The 18,968-nt window shown below is 37.9% G+C and overlaps 1 protein-coding gene across 2 annotated transcripts in view; it reads right to left on the bottom strand.

Annotated features, from left to right (window-relative positions):
- LOC113416236 (interferon-induced GTP-binding protein Mx2-like) overlaps positions 1-18,968 on the bottom strand; it is a 32,741-nt gene that overhangs the window by 4,876 nt on the left and 8,897 nt on the right. The window contains exons 5-12 of one of the 2 annotated variants that reach the window (XM_026673991.2): positions 18,362-18,500; positions 15,835-16,033; positions 15,427-15,505; positions 14,339-14,461; positions 12,749-12,887; positions 7,097-7,252; positions 1,337-1,413; positions 434-679 (exon numbers count right to left, since the gene is read on the bottom strand). In XM_026673991.2, coding sequence (XP_026529776.2) covers positions 434-679; positions 1,337-1,413; positions 7,097-7,252; positions 12,749-12,887; positions 14,339-14,461; positions 15,427-15,505; positions 15,835-16,033; positions 18,362-18,500 — 1,158 coding nt within the window. The remainder of the gene's footprint in view (positions 1-433; positions 680-1,336; positions 1,414-7,096; positions 7,253-12,748; positions 12,888-14,338; positions 14,462-15,426; positions 15,506-15,834; positions 16,034-18,361; positions 18,501-18,968) is intronic. The other variant, XM_087966786.1, reaches the window with a different exon arrangement.

Here is an 18,968-nt window from a genome sequence, read left to right as displayed (position 1 = left end):
TGCTTTTGTGCCCAGCCCCGGGTCATCACAGTATACATGTGTTTCTGTGCAAAGGCCAACGTATTTCTACGTCTGCAGGCTGTCATATGATTAATATGGACCTATTAAGCTGATATTTACTAGCCCTACTTAGACCTGTGCTAATGATTTCATCATGCAAACACTGCACGCTAATTACTTTTATGAAACCTTTGCGGTTTCGTTCATTTAAACCTGTAAAAGAAGGATATCTTAATAAAAGTAAAAAGATACTTGTTACTTCAGTAAAATATTTAATTGCAAGTACTGAATGTTTGACACCCAAAGATATATCCTCAGGGAAGTCGATATATTTTAAAAACTACTAAATTACATCTATTAATGGCTAAATAAATGAAACACACAAAAGGGATTTAAAAATAGAGATAAATAACTCACAAACTATTGAACTTACTTTAAAGTAGGCAGCCACATGGTAAAGCATTTCCTCCACTGAGCACTTATCTGAAGTATCATTTTCATCAGAATCATTTTCATCAGAATCATTTTCATTAAGAGAGATTTTTGTCGCTCTTACAGTTCCAAAATCTTCACAATAAATAGTGTCCTGGCAGTATACTATATCTTCCAGTTCAAATTGAGTGCGTATCATACTTTCTGCTTTCTCTTCTTGTGTGCTCTTTAATTCCTCAATTTTGCCCTGCATAACAAAAAACAGTGTGCCATATTTGTGGGAATGAAACAATTATATGGTTCCTTAGGTATTATGTATTATGGTTTTTCTTCTTCTTTTTTGCTTGACTTAAAGATATTTTATTATAGGTTTTTGTGGATCATTATTAGTCATCCAGAATTTATATGTGTTTCTCCAACCCCAACTTTTATTTAAATATGTTAAATTTCCCCAGCACAGTGCTTTTCAGGAGGTTTGAGAATTACAAGAATATCAATCCTATCCTTGATGGCTTATTTAAAGTGTACGGAGTTAGAGCACAATCTGAGTTTAGTAGAATTACAGTTTGGGGGAAGGAGGTTCCCCACAGATCACAGTGGAATCTAGACTGCAGTTCTGCTCTGCCTTGAAAACAGAAAATAAGTCTGATTGAAGAGCAGATAACTCAAAATGGTGAACCAGTTCAAGTCACACTATCCATCATGTCATCAATGCAATTAACTGTGCTAGGACATAAATATAGATTTATTCTTAGTCAGACATGCACATATACATCTGAAGTGGACAGTGATCCATAAAATCTTCCAAAATAATGAATTTGTTTATTATAATGCTTTATTGTTTTCACTTTAAGCTACACGGCTATGCTTTTGGAAATTCATTGCAGGTATGGCTAATAATTACCTGAGCAGATCTGCAGAGAGCATAGAAACTACTGAAGTGTTGGATAGCAAGTTCCCAAAATGCATTCCGCACAAGTTCTAGAAAAAAGAGGGAGCAATAACAATAGAGGGAGCAATTTAATGACAGGAGCATGTAAAATTCTAGGCAGATCCAGGGGTGGGATTCTACCTGTTCGGACCAGTTCTACAGAACCGGTTGTTACGATTCTGCGCAGTTTGGAGAACTGGAAAATCGTGCCACTGGCTGGCCCTGTCCCACCCCGCTTGCCCTGCCCCACCACTCCTTATCTCACATACGCACCATCCAACTTGCCTGCATTGTGCCTTCATCTAATTTTTGTAAGTTGTTTTTCTTTTTCCCCCCGACGATCAGCTATTTTGACTATCAGCTGTGCCGCCGTTTAGATTAGCTAGAAAGCAGGAAACTGACAGATTTCTTGCTTTCTAGCTAATCTAAATTCCTGTTGTACTGCTTTGCCTTCACCCAAGAGGCTTCCCTGAGGCCCAGTCAGGGGTGGTATTCGGGGGGAGAAATGGCCTGAGAGCAGAGTTGAACCTTCCTTAGGACTGAAGCTTCTATTTTTCAGTGCAGACTCAGGCAACAGATTGCAGAAAGGTAGATCTGTGAGTGAATCTGTGATTCTACAAGCAACTCAATCTGCCTGCCTGCTTTGCCTGATTTTGGGTAAAAGTTGTTCTTTTTTTAGTAAAAAAATTCAATATTTACATAAATATTTACAATGTTTACATACAAGCCACGCCCAGTCAGTTACACGACCACCAAGCCACACCCACAAATTAGGCCACGCCCACATAACCAGTTAAGAAATTTGAATCCCATCCCTGGGCAGATCCCAATCTGGACATTCAGCACTTGGATATTGAGATTAAATCCTTTACACCTCCTTTGATCTACGTAAATATGTATGTTAAAATCAGAAGTGTGGGACATAAGGCATGAAACGAAGTTTTTTCTACAGGTTTCTGTTTACATCCAATATACTATAAAGCATGTGTGTTTTCAGAGCGGAATCCTGGAAAAATCTGAACAATTTTGTACAACATAGTTTTAATGTAAAATTGATTTATTAACTATATATCTTACATTTTAAGTTAAAAATGGAGTTGTGCCAGTGTTCCAATGAAATCACCAAGAACTCTCCATATTAAGCTATTGAGAGACCATATTTGGTACAAAATCTTGCAGGGTCAGAGATGGGATTTAGCTGGTTTGGCCCAGTTCAGCCGAACTGGTTGTTAATTTTGTGTGCAGTTTAGAGAACCAGCTGATCCCACCACTGGCTGGCCTCACCCCTCTCCTCCCGGCACTCCTTGCCTTGGCCGGCCTCTCCTGAGGCCATTTTGGTATCTCAGTGCTCCTTCATGGGTGGTTGCCTGCAGGTGGGGGTGGGGCCGGGGGGCATCCCTCTGTCCCTCCGTGGGCCCAGCCCAGTGCCCTTCCTCTTCCTCCAAGCTGATGCACCCAAGCAAGGCTGCCCTCCTGGCCTGCATCTACCACCTGAGTGTGCTCTACATCTGCCTGCACAAGTTCATTGAGTAGTTCACCAACCACACCCTGCCACCACCTGCTGCAGGTGCACCCTTCCCAGCCTGCATGGTGTACTGTGGCATCAGGTGAGCCCAGAGACACAGAGGGAAAGAGGTATGAATGTGTGACTGGGTGTGTGGCTGACACTTGGCTATGCAAGAATAATAATAAACAGCTAGGTTTTTAAGGGCTTCCGGTTTGAGCTTCTTCAGCAACAGACCGAAATCTGCGATCATGCGCAGTTTCGATCTGTGCTTGCAGCTGGAGCGCCCCGAGCCATCTAGTTTCAGGGCTAAGCCACCCCGTAGAGGTGGTGAAGAGGGGGGAGACTGCTCTCCTCCCCAGCTGGCCATTACTCCCTTTCCCGAAGGCGATTGCAGCGGTGGTCAGAAATGGCCACCTCGAAGAAGAACTCGACCAGAAAAGAATGTGCAGGAGGAAGAGAAAGTTTTGGCTGACCAGGTCGAACTGAAAAAGCAACATTATAAGGTACCCTGGAATTTGAATTATAAAGAACAACATTGTTCCCAAAGAAGACTTTGAAGCGGTGAATGAGAGAGAGAAGGGAAAGGATTTGGGTTTTTTTCTTTTCTTCCCTATATTGACAACTAAGAGATTTAAACAAGAAACCGGCAAAAATCCACTTTGACATTAACAGGTATTTAAGCTGAAAATAAAATGTCAAAGGGATAATAAAGATTTCTGGATTCACAAAAACTTTTTAAAAAAGGAAAAAAACAAAAGGATGGGATCCGGAAAAATGGAGGAGACCACCTGGAAGTGAAAGGAATTAACAGTGAAACTTTAACAAGATTCCCAAAAGATACATTTCAACTGAAACTTTGTAACAAGATAAGAGAACCGCAGGAAGAGAAAGTGGAAAAAAGAAGCAAGAAGAAACAGCTTTGGATTATTTGGATTACTTGGTGATTTTTGGATTTTTGGCTATTGGATCTAAAGCAGTGGTCCCCAACCTTTTTTGTACCAGGGACCAGTTTCAAGCACAAACACTTTTTCAAGGACCGGGGGGGGGGAGAGAGAGAGAAGAATCCGAGTTTGGTGGTTTGCTTGCAGACGTTTCATCTGATGTTGTTACCTAGTCGGGTAATAAAACGTCTGCCAGCAAACCACCAAGTTCAGGGAGCGCCTCGGCCCTGCCTCCCTCAGCCCCATCCCTCAGGTGTCTCCCTCCCTCCCTCAGGGTGTCTGCCTCGTTCCTCTCTCAGTCGCTCTCTCGCTGCTCCACCAGCCCAGGAAGAAACTGCTTCAAAGAAGCGGGGAGTGGCTTTTCCTGTCGCCGCAGCGCCTCCAAGCGCCCGTTTACCCCCACCCCCACCCCGCCCGCCCACGCGCGGTTCAATCCACAGTGCTCCGTTCTGCCTGCCTGCCTGCCTTCTTCGTTTCGGAGCAGCTTCGACTGATAAAAAGAGGCGAATAGTTATTATTCTCAGGCGAAGCTGCTCTGAAACGAAGGCAGGCAGGCAGAATGGAGCACTGAATTGAAGCGCGCGCGGGCGTGCGGGGTGGAGGTAAACGGGCGCTTCGGAGGCGCTGCGGCGACAGGAAAAGCCACCCCCCCCCGGCTTCTTTGAAGCAGTTTCTTCCTGGGCTGGTGGAGCAGCGAGAGAGCGACTGAGAGAGGAATGAGGCGGGAGGAAACCGAAGCTGCTGAGCCAGAGAGCAGGACAGGCTTTGGTTGCTTCCTCCCTCCCCTTCTCTCATTTGTGTCCTTGATCCCCAATCCCAGCAGCATTCACCGAAGGCGAAGAAAGCCGCCATTTTTTAAAAAAAAATTCTTTGCGGCCCGGTACAGAGTGCTCCACGGACCGGTACCGGTCCGCGGCCCGGTGGTTGAGGACCCCTGATCTAAAGGACTAAAATTAATCAGGTGATTATTTAAAAGTTTTAAAAATGGTATCACTCTTGGAAGAATTGAGAATGGAATTTAAAAAACAGAAAGAAAATGCACAAGAAGGAAGAGATTCTTTTGGCTTCATAGTTCAATTTTTAGAAATGGAGATCCTGAACTATGAGAAACAACAAGAAATGCCTGTAGAACAAGAAGGGTGGAACAAAGAAGAAGCCATCTTCAATGATCAAGTATTTCTATGTGGGGAAAAGAAAAGAAAGAGAGTGAAAAATTTAAGATTTGAAAAAACAACCCCAAAAAAGAATAGTTTGAAAAGTAATTACAACATTAGGAAGAAACAGAAGAGAGGATTACAAAAGAGAGAATTAGAGAGACAAGGGGTCAAAAAGGGGAGGGAGAAGAAGAGGGGGAAGAGGGAAAGGAAAAGAAGTTATAAAGCAGGGGTCCCCAACCGCCGGTCCGCGGACCGGTACCGGTCCACGGAACAAGTCTTACCGGGCCGCTGGTTGCTGGGCGCCGCCATCTTTTTTTAGTAAAAAAGTGCTTCCGGTGAGCTTTTCCGGGTAGAAAGCTCACCGGAAGCATTTTTTCATCAAAAAAATGGCGGCGTCAGCGCTTCCGGTGAGCTTTTCGGGTAGAAAGCCATTTCTAACCGAAAAAGCTCACCGGGAGGCGCCGCCATCTTTTTCGTCAAAAATGCAAAAGATGGCGGCGCCCAGTTGATGCCGGTACCGGGCCGCGGCACACAGCTGATGCCGGTACCGGGCCGCGGTGTCAAAAAGGTTGGGGATCACTGTTATAAAGGACAGAAACAGGACATAGAGAAACAGGGAAAACATACAAGGATTAAAGGTATAAGCCTATTTAGAAGACACAGAGATAATGGGTGAAAACTTAATTGAAAGGGGGATTCTGCAAGGGTACATAAAATAGTATTGTTATATTAGAAATAAAAATGAACTTTGAAAATATGAAACAAGTGTGATTAAAATGATAGATAAATACTCATTGTAATGTAATGGAATGTTTAATAAATAAATGAAATAAAGAGAATGAGAGAATGAAATTAGGAAAGGAGGGGAACATTTTAATTATTATAAATGTGTTATAAAAATTTAAGTGAAGAGGAATATGAAAGAAACATGAAAAAATTATGGAAATATTATAAGTGTTCCTAGAAGTATAATACCCTATTGAAAAGAAATATTAAAGATGTCAAAGATTATAACTAACATTAATGATAGAGCTGAATTGGAATAGAATAAGTATTTTATTTATTATTGTTATATATATATATATATATTTATTCTCTTTAAGAACTTAGTGCATATTTTAAGAATGTACCAAGCAGAATTTGACTGGAAGTTATGTGTTATATTGAATGTTATCGTTGTAAAGGCATAAATTGAAGTTTAAATAAGAGTTGAATGGATAAAAATTAAAAGATACAAAGGTGTCATACACCAATTAGTAACTACAGGGAAAAATTTTGTTTAATGAGAAAAGATAATATGAAATTGAAACAGGACAGACAAAAGTATAAATATAATGATTAGAAAGACATTGAAACTTAGAAAAAGATATATAATTGAATTTAGATAGGTATGAGATAATTAAAAACAAAGTTGAGAAAACTAAGGGAGGGAAAAAATTATTGAGAAAATGTTAAAATAGTAATAAGGTATGGAATAGAACACAAAGATGAATATGAAATTGAATTTGTGTCTGTATGGAGAAGTGATAACCCGGGACCATGCTATTCTCAAAAAAAGAAACTTTACTTATATTATGTTTTGTGAAAACCCAAATAAATTTTTTATAAAAATAATAATAAACAGCTAGGCTTTTTTGATTATTTGTCAGTTTCCCCTTACTTGACAGTTTAAATTATTGTCCATCCCATCTCAACCCCAGTGCTAAGTAAGAGAGATGACTGCCCAGGGCTTAGTCACCTTCTCTATCTATATATCACAAGACAGAATTAAACACACTATTGTAGGATTGGTATAGTTTTAAACTATGCTGAATAAAGAGTTCTGCTTTTGTGCAGTTTCAGTGGAAACTTTCAGCATTGTCGGAACAGTCCTTCCATCAGTGCAACAGGGAGACCTTACATAGCAGGCAGAGCCCATACAACTGCCAATTCAAGAACACAAAAGCCCTTTATAACATTATACATTTTTCTAAGACTTTGCATCGCCATATTCCGTGGTACTTATTTAAACCCTGTATTTTTGTATTAAACAATGCACACCAAAAACTCTGCCTACTGGGCAAATATTCTTAAAGAGTCAGGCACAAAAGTACTTCATGAAAATGAGAACATGAAAATTAGAACTTACCTGCAACTTCCTTCAACACTGCATTTGCTGGACATTCTAGTTGACGAATTTGCTTTCTTACAGCGATCTCAAAGGTTTTGTAATTGACAAACCCTGGAAGTTCTCTGCCACGGATATATTCAATATTCCCAGTTCTTCTGTGCTTAAAATGATTTACTGCAAAATAGTTTTTTTACTTTATTTAACAAACATCTGTATCACTCAACAAGAACAATTCTAGAATCTAAAATATCAGCGTAAAACATATCTAAACAATACTCAACATCTCACAAATTCAACTCAAAAGATCCAATTATAAAAAGCAAAGCATATCCCACAGCAACTTTTCCATCTCTGATTATCAAATACCAATGAAAAAGAAGCCTCTGTTGCTTTATAGAATATCAGCAGCAAAGGAATTAGGCAACTCTCTGCACCAAAACCTTCCAGATTTCAGACGGCCCCAGAAAAGATTGTATCCTAGCCCATGACTCACAGTTTATCTGACGAAACAAGCAGAATAATTCTAAAGTGCCTAATTTAACACAGCTGTAGCATTATTATAGGCTTTATAAATGACCTGTACTTTCAATTGGGCTTAGAAGGTTATTGGCAATAATATCAGGCATGGCAAAAATTGGTGTTATAATAGCTGGATTCATGTGATAGCAATCTGGCCACAGCATTCTGTACCCCAGCAATCTTTGGCAATTGTCTTGGAGAAGATTCTGGATGTTAATGTTCTGGCCATAATATGCAGAGCAGGATTTTAAAATTTCTTCCTTGTTTCTCTCATAGGCCATACCTCATCTATGACTAGAAGAGAATGGCCCTTTCTGCTTTTATTTATTTATGTCTTATGATGTAACACAGGCCTGTCAAACTGGTGGCCCACAGATGCATCACACATAGGCCACACCCTCTACAAAGGCAAAAAAGTCACAATACATCATGATACATCATGTGACATGATTAACAGAATACAGCATTAATGTATTTTGTTGTATATGCTGTATACAACAAAAAATGTATATGCTGTTGTGAATATTTTGTAATATTCACAAAACAGCATATAAAATGTGTATCAAAATATAAAATACCTCAATAGTGAAATACAGTAGTACCTCAGTATCTATTGGTAATTCTTCCCAGAAGATGCAACGAATACTAAAACTGACAGGTACCAAGAAAACCACATGACCCTCTATTTATGCTGGAAGAAATAGTGAGTCACAGGGTGCTGACATCAGCAAGTTCTTCGTTGTGCATTCACTACTGGGAGAAAGACAACCACTGGGACAAGATTTCTGCTTCAAAATGTGACAAACACTGAATTCGATGAATTTTGAAGCAGTTGAGTGCCGAAGTCTGGCTGTATTTTAAAAATGCATAATTCAAATGATGAATAAAATTAAACTATGTATGAGAAGTTACTAAAGTGGCTAAGCCCATGCCTGGATAATTAGATCATTTAGCTATTGTACAGCAGTGTCCTCAAGATGATGTAGTTTTTGCAGGGATCCCTCTTTCTGAGGGGGCAATATACATTGCAACGTGATTTGTGGGACATTCCCACAGTCACAGTTAGAACAGCCCACCCCCCCCCCCAAATATGTATTTCCAATATTGGTACCTGCTATGCTTTTTTTGAATCCGGTTTTCTGTGGAAGACTAAAGACAACGGTGGGTTGTTCTCGATCAAACACTAAACAGATTAGAAGTTAGAAGTTAGAAGTTGCCCATTCCCTTGCATCATACTATCTCAATGTCAAAGTCTTCTCTGCCTAATTTGTTTCCATGGCAGGTTCCAAGAATTGACCCTCATTATTTGATCTTCACAATTTTCGTGCATAGGTAAAAATCAGACGGCCTCACATTTCTGCCACTCCTTTTTTCAAGGCTGATTGTCTTCTAAGTTGTGAATGAGGTATGTTAGATAGTACCAGTAGCCATTTGGAAGGTGTTAATTTAATATTTCCTGACATTAGTCTTTTATTTTTTTGAAACAAATTTTATTAATTTTTAAAGACAAACAAAACATAAACCTTGTAACCATTAAACCTCTTTCCTTAAATTTTTACAAAGCAAATAATACATTATTTTATACAGTGTAGTTGTAATATATCCCATTTCTACATTAATTATCCTTTAACACTCTCATTTCTTCTCTTTAAATTTAATCATTCTATTCATATTTCCCTCTATCTTATTTGCAATTATTCTCCTCCCGCTTTTGTCTAAGGTTTTCTTAAATCTCAAATAAAACATACACACAGAAAACACATAAAATAAAACTTCTTTTTCAAAAAAGTAGTTTGGCCCTGGATTACCTCTCTTTGTATGGACTTCAATTAAATTCATATTCCTCTTAAATGCCATTACCTATCTTAATTACCATTCTGTATCTTCTTTATAACTTCTTCCCGCTTTCCACTCTTCTTAATTCTATTTTGCTTATTATCTTAATTTAAATCATTATATTTCTATCCTTTGTCCATTCTTTTCCAGTTGTCTATTTATCTCATTCCCAATAATAAAATAAAAGAATTTCTCCTGAGATCACAAATCAAAGTATGATGCCTTTCCATCGCACCTCTAAATTAACATTTAAGGTAACACCAAATTCCCTGTCTGATTCTGCTTAGTACATACTACTTACAAAAAATAAAATAAATCCATAACATAATTAAATATATAGTTAAACATTAAATCTCATAACATTTCAATTATCTATTTCAGAAACAAATATTACAATAATATATTCCTACTCACATCCACACAATAGTCAATTAGAATCTATACTTAAATTAGATATCTTAAACCTTCCTTTTAATATTTTATTAAATCTTGAATTCTGCCATTATTAAACCTTTAGTGTTTTAATCTTTACTCAAGTCTTATAAAGTTATAATTTTCTATTTCTAATACAAATACTACAATACTATCTTCTGTACCTTGCAGAATCCTTTTAAAACAATATTATATTACCCTTTGTCCCTAAAAAAAAAATTCTTTTTCTCATCTTGTTCCATGCCCTTGTGGCCTTTTCCCCCCTTCTTCCTCCCTGTCTTATCCCATTTGATCTTTTTACCCCCCTTGACTTCCCCTCTCTGTTGTATTTCTCTTTTTCTTTGCTTTCTAGCCCTGTGTTGGTTTTGCATCTTATTTTTCACTTTCTTAGATATTTTTTTAAGTCTTATGTCCTTTTCCCCCCCTCTTTCTCCTTCCTTTCTTAATCAGCTCTGTGGGTTCGTTAAAAATGGCTTCTTCTTCTTCTTCTTCTTCTTCTTCTTCTTCTTCTTCTTCTTCTTCTTCTTCTTCTTCTTCTTCCTTTAATTGTTGTATTTGCTGATAGTTAGCAAGCGCCATTTCTAGAAAGCAGAAAATTTCTCCCACATCGTCTTTCTTTATTTTGCCATATTCCTCTCTCAGTTCATCAGCAGATAAAATCATTGTAAGTCCTCTTTTTTACTTTCTTTTTCTTCTTAAAACTGCCAAAGATATTTCAAAGCTTCCCAAAATCCCAAAGTCATCAAACAGCCCAAACAGAGCACAAAGTTCTTCCCTTCTTCCTGGGGTAATATCAGTTGCAAAGGGAGAAAAAAAAGCCAATCTGTATTTTAAATTCTTATTGCAATAACTTCCAATCTCCAAAGTCTTCCAGGCATCTCCTTCAACAAAATCTTAATATAAATTTTCCTTTTGTCCTCTCCCTTCCCATTTATAACAAAAAAAATTTAAATTTTTACCTTCTGTAAAATAGTAGGATTTTCAATATTCCTTTGTTAATTCCATGTGGAAGGAGAGTAAACTTTCTCTTTAAAACACTTTCACTAGCCGCTTGTAAATCTCTTCTGGAAACAAAGTATCTTTCAAAAAACAAGTCAAATCTTAGATTTCAGGGTGTTAAATATATCTTATAGTCCCAGTTCAGCCAAAAAAACTTTCGCTTCAAAACTTTCTCCTTCTTCCTCCAGCACAATCTTTTCCGGCAGCTGACTTCTTTGTGGCGGCCATTGCTGACCGCCGCTGGACCGACTTGAGAAAAGGAGGTTAAAACCGGGTGGGGAAGGGGTCTGCGAATACCCCAACCCCCTGGCCGGATCCTCCCTGTCTTCGGTTGCCTCTACGGGGCAACCTTATCCTCCAGACCCGTCTGGGTCGGAGGAACCAAGCGCGGCTAGCACGGTGGGATCGCAGCAATCGCGAAACCCGCCGTCTCCGAAGCCTAGCGAAACCCCTGACATTAGTCTTATGGTACGATGAAGCTGGGTGTCCACTGCTTGTCTGTGAGCAGTATTTAACCATACGGGGCTGCAATATTCAGCCATCAAACATACCAAAACAAGAACTGATGTCCTAAGTGCTGTAGCACTTGTTCCCCAGCTAGTGCCAGAAAGTTTATGTAGACTATTGTTCCTGGATTTTATTTTATTCATGGCGTTTCTTAAGTTCCCAGAAGGAATCACACACTTGATAGTTCCTACTTCTCAGCTTTGGAAGAAACTTAATCCAGTTGAGTAATACTCTGTACCTGAAGAACCAATTCACCTGTCTGAAAGTATATCTTCCCTTTATTGAACAGTATAGCCTACTACAGGTAAAAAAAAGGTAGTGACTTGACTCATGCGCAATTCCTAATTTGTACACGAACACTTCCATATAGTTTTCTTGGCATCTGTATAGAAATGGTTTGCCTTCCAGGTTGTTTCTGACCTCTTTTTCTAGTGTGTATCCTGGAGTCTCCCATTCCAAAACAAACTAATCTGACCTGGTTTGGCTTCAATCCTGAGATAAAATTGGCTATATACCACTATTTTTTTTCAAGATATAACTATAACATCAGTCTCTTTTTCATGCCTTACCCACTTACACATTTAACAGTTCTTTAAGCTCAAGGCTATGTATTCTTTTATATAATTTTGGTTGTTCCTAATAAAGCTTTGAGCTGTGAATTTTTCCCCCATGGATCAACAAGGATACAGTATAATTTATTTATGGTTTGGTCTCTGTAGACAACAACATCATCACAGTGGATTTTGTAAAAAAAATATTATTGAAAGCTGTGTTCTGTTTTCAGTAGCTATTGGATTTATATCAATTATGACCGCTTGCGAACACAAATGCAGGGTTTGAGATTAATAAATAGATGTTAACAAAAATAGGAATAGGAAAGATCAAACAGAATAAAAAGGATTTTAAGACTGAGTAGAAGATAAACATTTAGGTATCACTATCAAAATAACGAAATTAATGTAATGAAGCTAAGAAAGAAATGATAACATGGGACAAACTATATCTGTCATTGCTGAGGAAAATTTCTATAATAAAAATTAATGTCTTGCCTAAAATGGTATTGTTGTTTCTGACAATACCTGTTTGATTACTGAGGCACAGTTTAAACAGTAGAAGGACATGCCTAAATTTATGTGGCAGGGAAAAACACATAAAATAGAAGGTGTTAAAAGATGCAAAGGAAAGAGGATTGGGACTTTAATTTTCCTTCTTACAGATTTTCAATGAAACTTATACAAAAGTTATATATAGAACCTCTCAACACTAACAAACTTACCTGAATGTGTAACAATAAAAGCATATCCAGAATTCAAGCTTCTACTCATGTTGAAACAAAGCACCCAGTAACAGAAAAACACATAATTGAATTGAGTTTACCTTCATTATTTTCATTAATTGTATCTTGCCATTCATTAAATGTCTTTCGAATATCTGTAATTGTTCTGTTGGTTAAATGTTTTACATCCTCCTCTCCATGTACAATTTTTAAGAGGTCTTCATTAAAAGCGTTGATTTTCTGGGGGAAAAATGTAAAGTAACATAATTTTAAAATTAAGATTACCAGCTAAAATGGTAATGCAAACTACAAGTTCCAGAAGGATAGTTATTCTCCATGCAATTTCCAGGAGCCTTAAATATAAAAACCTGGGTATAAAGTTCTGAGAGATCAATCCTGAAGGAATTAGAATAGCTCGGGAAGTCCCAGACGCTTTGCTATAAGGCTGGCAAGCAATTAAGTGGCTGCTGGTGGTTGTGGTTTGTGAGAATTGCTGAGGCTGGGGTTGGGTTTTTGTTTCTTTGCATTTTTAAGCACTATCTTTTATATTTATGATTTCATTAAGTCTCAAAAATACAAATAAAAGGAAACAAGTAAGAAAAAAGAAAGTAGAAAGAAGAAGAATCAGCTAGCAAGCAAAATAACCTGGAAAAAAAAGAAAGAAAAAAGAAAAAATGGCTTCCAACTTTTTCATAAGATATACAGTAGATAAAAAACCTACCCAACTTATATACCCAAAACCAATCATGTCTACATTACTTTTATAATTCCATATAATTATAATCATCAAATCCCAAAATCAAATTGCATTTGATTTTCTCACAAAAAAGTCAAAAAGTGGCTTCGTTAACAATTCATCACTGCCTCTTACAATGCGACCATACTTCTTCATCACTTCATCACTCAACTCATCCGCTGATTGGGGAAAACTCTGTTTCCGTAATATGCTCAATGCTCATGAATGACAGTCCGGAGGACAGATGGATTGATTTCATGCTTCCTCCTTAAATCTGGAAGAAGAAGAATAGCCATCCCACCAATTTATTGCTTCTGGTGAGAAAAATGGTGATTTAACCATCACCAAAGGAAGGCAGTGTCCAGCACTTTTAGCTTACCCTTTGATTTCCTTTTTTCCGTTCCTTACTCTATATAAGTATTAGTTTTTACTTTTGTTTTTAAAACTCTCTCTCTCTATGTTTGTGTGTATAAAGATAAGTCCACAAAGTGATACTTTTTATTATTTGAATGGATTCAAAGATGTTTTTTATGGACAATTAATGTCAAAGTTTATGAAATTTTTCAGAAAAGACTAATATAGAAAATAAAAAAGAGTAAATTGAGATGGACAAGAATAAGTAGCCATTTTGCAGTTCTTTAATTGTGATTTGGTCTTGTTTCCTGGTACTCATCCATCAATAATTCCTTAAATTCCATGTGCCCATTGCCCTCCCTCCCCGAAATTCATATCACTCTTCAAAGCCAAGAACAAACCAATAACAGAAAATAAATATGCAAGCATCAAGGCTGGTTACTATTTGCTGTTCTAAAGTTGGCAACATTGTGACAAGCTCCTGATGATACAGTTGTGTATTTTGGCTATTTTATACACATAACACAACAGTAAGTGCCTAGCAACAATACTTACTGATTAACAAGGGTACAATTTGCTTCATATATATAATTAATCTTACTTCTACAAAAAAATACTTCTTTTCCTCCAAGGATTCAGGAACACTTTCACCATACTTCTTAAGTTTTTGATAAGTTTCATCAAGGCTGGTTACTATTTGCTGTTCTAAAGTTGGCAGTGTTTTCTGCAACAACAATAAAATTAGCTAAAGGAAATGTGTAAAACTATAATCCTTTTGCAAGTTCAGAAATTTTAACTATTGACAGAACCATTCATCTGACATTTTGTAGTAGAAACCTACCAATTTTAGCAGCTGCCAAGTGATATAACAATATTCACACACATGCACACACACACGCACAAATACACACACAAAATCCTGGTCCTAGGAATCCCTCTTACAGTATGAATCAGATGCCTAAGGATAGAAATACGCATATGTTGCCATTATGTATTGTCTTAGCAGTGCAGCTTAAGTAGGATGCAAATCTGCCCACCAAATGCTTCATCCTTTCTACAAAAAGAGCTACCGTATATACTCGAGTATAAGTCGACCCGAATATAAGCCGAGGCACCTAATTTTACACAAAAAACTGGGAAAACTTATTGACTCGAGTATAAGCCGAGGGTGGGAAATGCAGCAGCTACTGGTAAATTTCAAAAATAAAAATAATTAATTTGGGAAACGATCTCACTATCATGAAAGGTTTAATTGATTCACTAACCCAAAAGAAGAAGATGATGATGACAGCGGGAGGCAGGAGTCACTCTCTTCCCCTCCCTCGGAGGCCCCCTGAGTCAGGAGTCACTACCGCCGGCGCGGCCCCAGTCCCGCCGCCTCGGGAAGGGAAAGGCAAAGCGCTTTTTGCCTTTCCCTTCCCGGCTGGGGCTGTTGGGAGTCGCTGCCGCCGGAGGCCGCGATTCCACACCATTTTTTTTTCAGAGGGGAATCTGACTCGAGTATAAGCCGAGGGGGATTTTTTCAGCACAAAAAATGGGCTGAAAAACTAGGCTTATACTCGAGTATATACAGTAATTGGGATTCTGATGATGCATCTCAACACAGTCCAATCAAAACCATGGTGTGAAATTGCACATGTAACAGAATATCTTTCATCTTCAACCTGAAATGAATGGAGAGTTCCTTACCTGAATGTGTTTAGTGAGCTCTTGTGTAAGTTTTTCTGCCAGAAATGGGATGGTAGCTCTGCCTTCTTCCAAAAGACGGCTGGGGAGATCAGAGTGAATAAAATTCAAGAACTCAGTAATATTGAAATTATCATTTGTATCATCTCAGTGTTCCTCAGTGTCTTTCAGATGGACTGGGATTATATGCTCTGTAGTTAAACTATGAGGTCAAATAATTTGGTGATAATTTGAAACAAAGTGGGGAGTAAGCATCAGTCACTAACTAGAAGTGCTAAAGCACATGACACATGAAACTTCACCAGTCTTTAGTTTGTATACAGGCATATTCATAGAGATACACACAAACTATGATGTATAAAGGAGCACATTTTGCAAAACCATGTTCAGGAATTATTTTCTAAATCCTACCTGAAAAACTTGTGCTCTTCAAAAAATTCTCTCTCTTTCTTGATTGCATCTTCCAAGCTCAGTTTATTAGTGAGGTCACTCTGCCCACGACATTTAACAATCATGTATCCCTTTTTCAGAGGCACTCTTTGATTCCGGACAATATCAATGGTCTCGTCCTCAGTTCCTTCATCAATCAAATCAGGCTTGGTTAGAATACCTGTGAAATAATTGATGGAAAAGACAGACATACTCATTTACTTGAGAAAGGCTGGGGCTTAATCTAACCTAAGACTGCTTCATTCCTGAACCACATTCAGTCTGAAAAAATTACTGTCCTAAACACGCACACCACCGAGTAGCTATTTATTTTCCCCTCACTGCTGGCTTTGAAGAAGTGGGCTTTCAAGTAGCTTTACTGGCTGTAAAGCACCATTTCCGAGGCCATTGTAACTTTGGTCATAAAATGAACAGCTGTAAGTCAAATATTGAAAATTATAAAGGGTTCACAAACTTTTAAGCACCACAGTAGCTTTTCCCTCTAGAAATATCTGCTGTTATCCTTTTCCAACTCAAAAGGTAAATTTTGAATAATTCATTATTTTTAAAAAACAAATTCCCAAATGTCTGATCTTTTTAATAATGTTAAACACTTTTTTTTACTATGCTTATTAAGGGAATCTGGTTTCCCCCATTGACTTTGCATGTCGGAAGCTGGCTGGGATGGTTGCAAATACTGATCATATGATCCCCCCAAGACCCTGCAACTGTTGTAAATAGATGCCAGTTGACAAAGGTCTGGATCACATGTCCATGGACCCTAAAATAGTCATAAATGTGAGAACTGGACATTAAATCATTCTTTTCAATGCTGTCATTAAGTTTTTGTAGTACTCAGAAAATAACTACCCCTGTGGCAGCACACACCGTAATTTGGGGGTGGGGGGGAAGGCTAGGTTTGTTCACATAACACCTTAGTTCTGTGGCCTGTTTTGACTTCCATTTTCTTTCCAGATGCAATTCAAGCTGCTGGTCATTACCATTAGCACCATGTATGGCACAAAGCCAGGTTATCTGCAGGGCCACCTTTCCTTAATGATATCTACCTGTTCTACCAGGTCAGATAGGGTAGGCACATTCCTAGTCCCTTCCCATAAATATTGCCATCTTGTGGGAGCTCAGAAGTGTGCCTTTTCCATGGCAGCCTATGGAACATTCTGCCTCCTGGAGTACAGCAGACTTTGATCTTCCTAGCTTTTGGTAAATCTCTGAAGCCCTAGCTGTGCTGTCCAGACAGTATATAGGTAATGGGAATTGAGATAGTTAAGTTAGAATTGGGAGCTGTCCCCTTAAGGGAATGCCTCATGGTAAATGTAGTTAATGCATCCCAGGAAATGTAGTTCATGTCATGTGGTCACATCTGTAATCCTGATTGGTCACTGAATTGACCCTTGGTTGGGTTGAGGGAGGTTCCTTCATTCTTGCCTGGACCCCAGCAGCGTGCTGGTGTCTCACCCTCTCTGCTCCATTGTTATGGGATGAAAGATCACTATGCTTTTACACTATGAAGTCAGCTATGCAAAGAATTGGACATTAGATGAATCTCGACATAACCATGAGTTATATCTGAGGATGCCTTGTGATCCAATAAAGAAACTTTGTATGGAAGCCTTTGTAGAGTTTAATCTGACTGTCTTTATATTCAGCCAGCAGTCTAAAGACAGAACACTACCGATAAGGTGAGGTGACATCAGAGATTTGACTTAGCGCCATGTTTTTGTTGTTTGTTGTTTGCTGTTTTTAGTTTTTATCATTTTAATATGCTTTTATGCTCTTTTAATCCTTAATTGGGAGGCAGCCAGAACTGGCTATAAGAAGGTAGCTATATAAATGTTTAAATAAATAAAAATAAGCTTCAAACATTCACTAAACAAATGGTTGTAATTTCAGGGTAATCTGTATGAGCATATTTGAAATATACAACTGTCAACATCCAGAGCTTGAGGATCCCAAAAAAAGCCCAGGATCATTTCGTGTCTGAAAAGCTCATTGTTTATTGATAACAATAAACAATGAGCTTTTGATAATGGCGAGGTAAAAATAATCCTGAAATTCTCAGGCACCAGTTCACAATATTGAACAATGAATTTCCCTGCCCAAATCCCATGCTTCCACGTAGACCATGTAAACAACTTCTCTTTATTATGGGAACCATCTGCCTTCTTCTTCACACCTGTTAAGACATCCTTGAAAACTTTCCAGACAGTCACAAATTTCAGTGGAACGGTAGAAGTTTTGTTTCTCCAACTAACCCATGTAATCAACATCTCCCAACTCTAATGACAAGTTGAAATGAAGAGACACATCGCTGCCAATGTTTCATTCTTGACGATTGCATCGATAACCAGAAATTTACTAAAATTAGACTTCCAATAACTTTTTAAAAAGTAAAAAAAAAAACACCTTAATTTCTAATAATTTTTTTTACAGTAGTATCCTACAGTATTTCATGAGTAGAAAAAATATTTTAATGATCTCGTTAACTTACCAAGTGTTCTCTCTCCTTCGGGATCTACTGTTTGAGCCATTTTCAATGCCTCTGTAGTAGCAATATCAACATTACTTGGAATCACAACCAAATTGATGGTTTCTTGTTTGGTAATATAACTCTTAATTAATTTCATGATCTGTAATTAAATTGCATTTTATGTCAGGCATAGGTAGAAGATAAAATTATTTTCAATAAAGCTGGAAAGAAGAAATAATTTATTCTATCAAGGCTACCATAACTATGCATAAATTTATTATGTATAATGAAAGTATTATGTAATGTATAGTATATAACCTGCAACTTACTTTAACCCCCACCGGCCAAATTTTGTTTCACAGATGCTGCTTCTATGTAGAGCATTCAATATCTGTGAGGGAGCAACAATTTGCCTGTCCACTTTATCCAGATATTGAGTAGCCTCTGTCCAGAGGCTTATATATCAAGAGCAGGAAGCCTAAACAAGGGAACACTATGGAGTTCCATACATCTGGATATCATGATTACTAGGTTGGGAATATTATTCAGTTCCATTGGCATTCCAAGACACATTAAATACACTGCGTAAACTCAACATAATTTCTGGAATCCATTCATTGAATAAAGA

This window comes from Notechis scutatus, chromosome 5, assembly GCF_049901735.1.
Source record: "Notechis scutatus isolate UNSWTSFEM ecotype Mainland chromosome 5, rNotScu1.2, whole genome shotgun sequence".
NCBI classification, from domain to species: domain Eukaryota; kingdom Metazoa; phylum Chordata; class Lepidosauria; order Squamata; family Elapidae; genus Notechis; species Notechis scutatus.
Note: the sequence above shows the minus strand (reverse complement) of the source record. Positions and strands in the feature narration are given on the sequence as shown.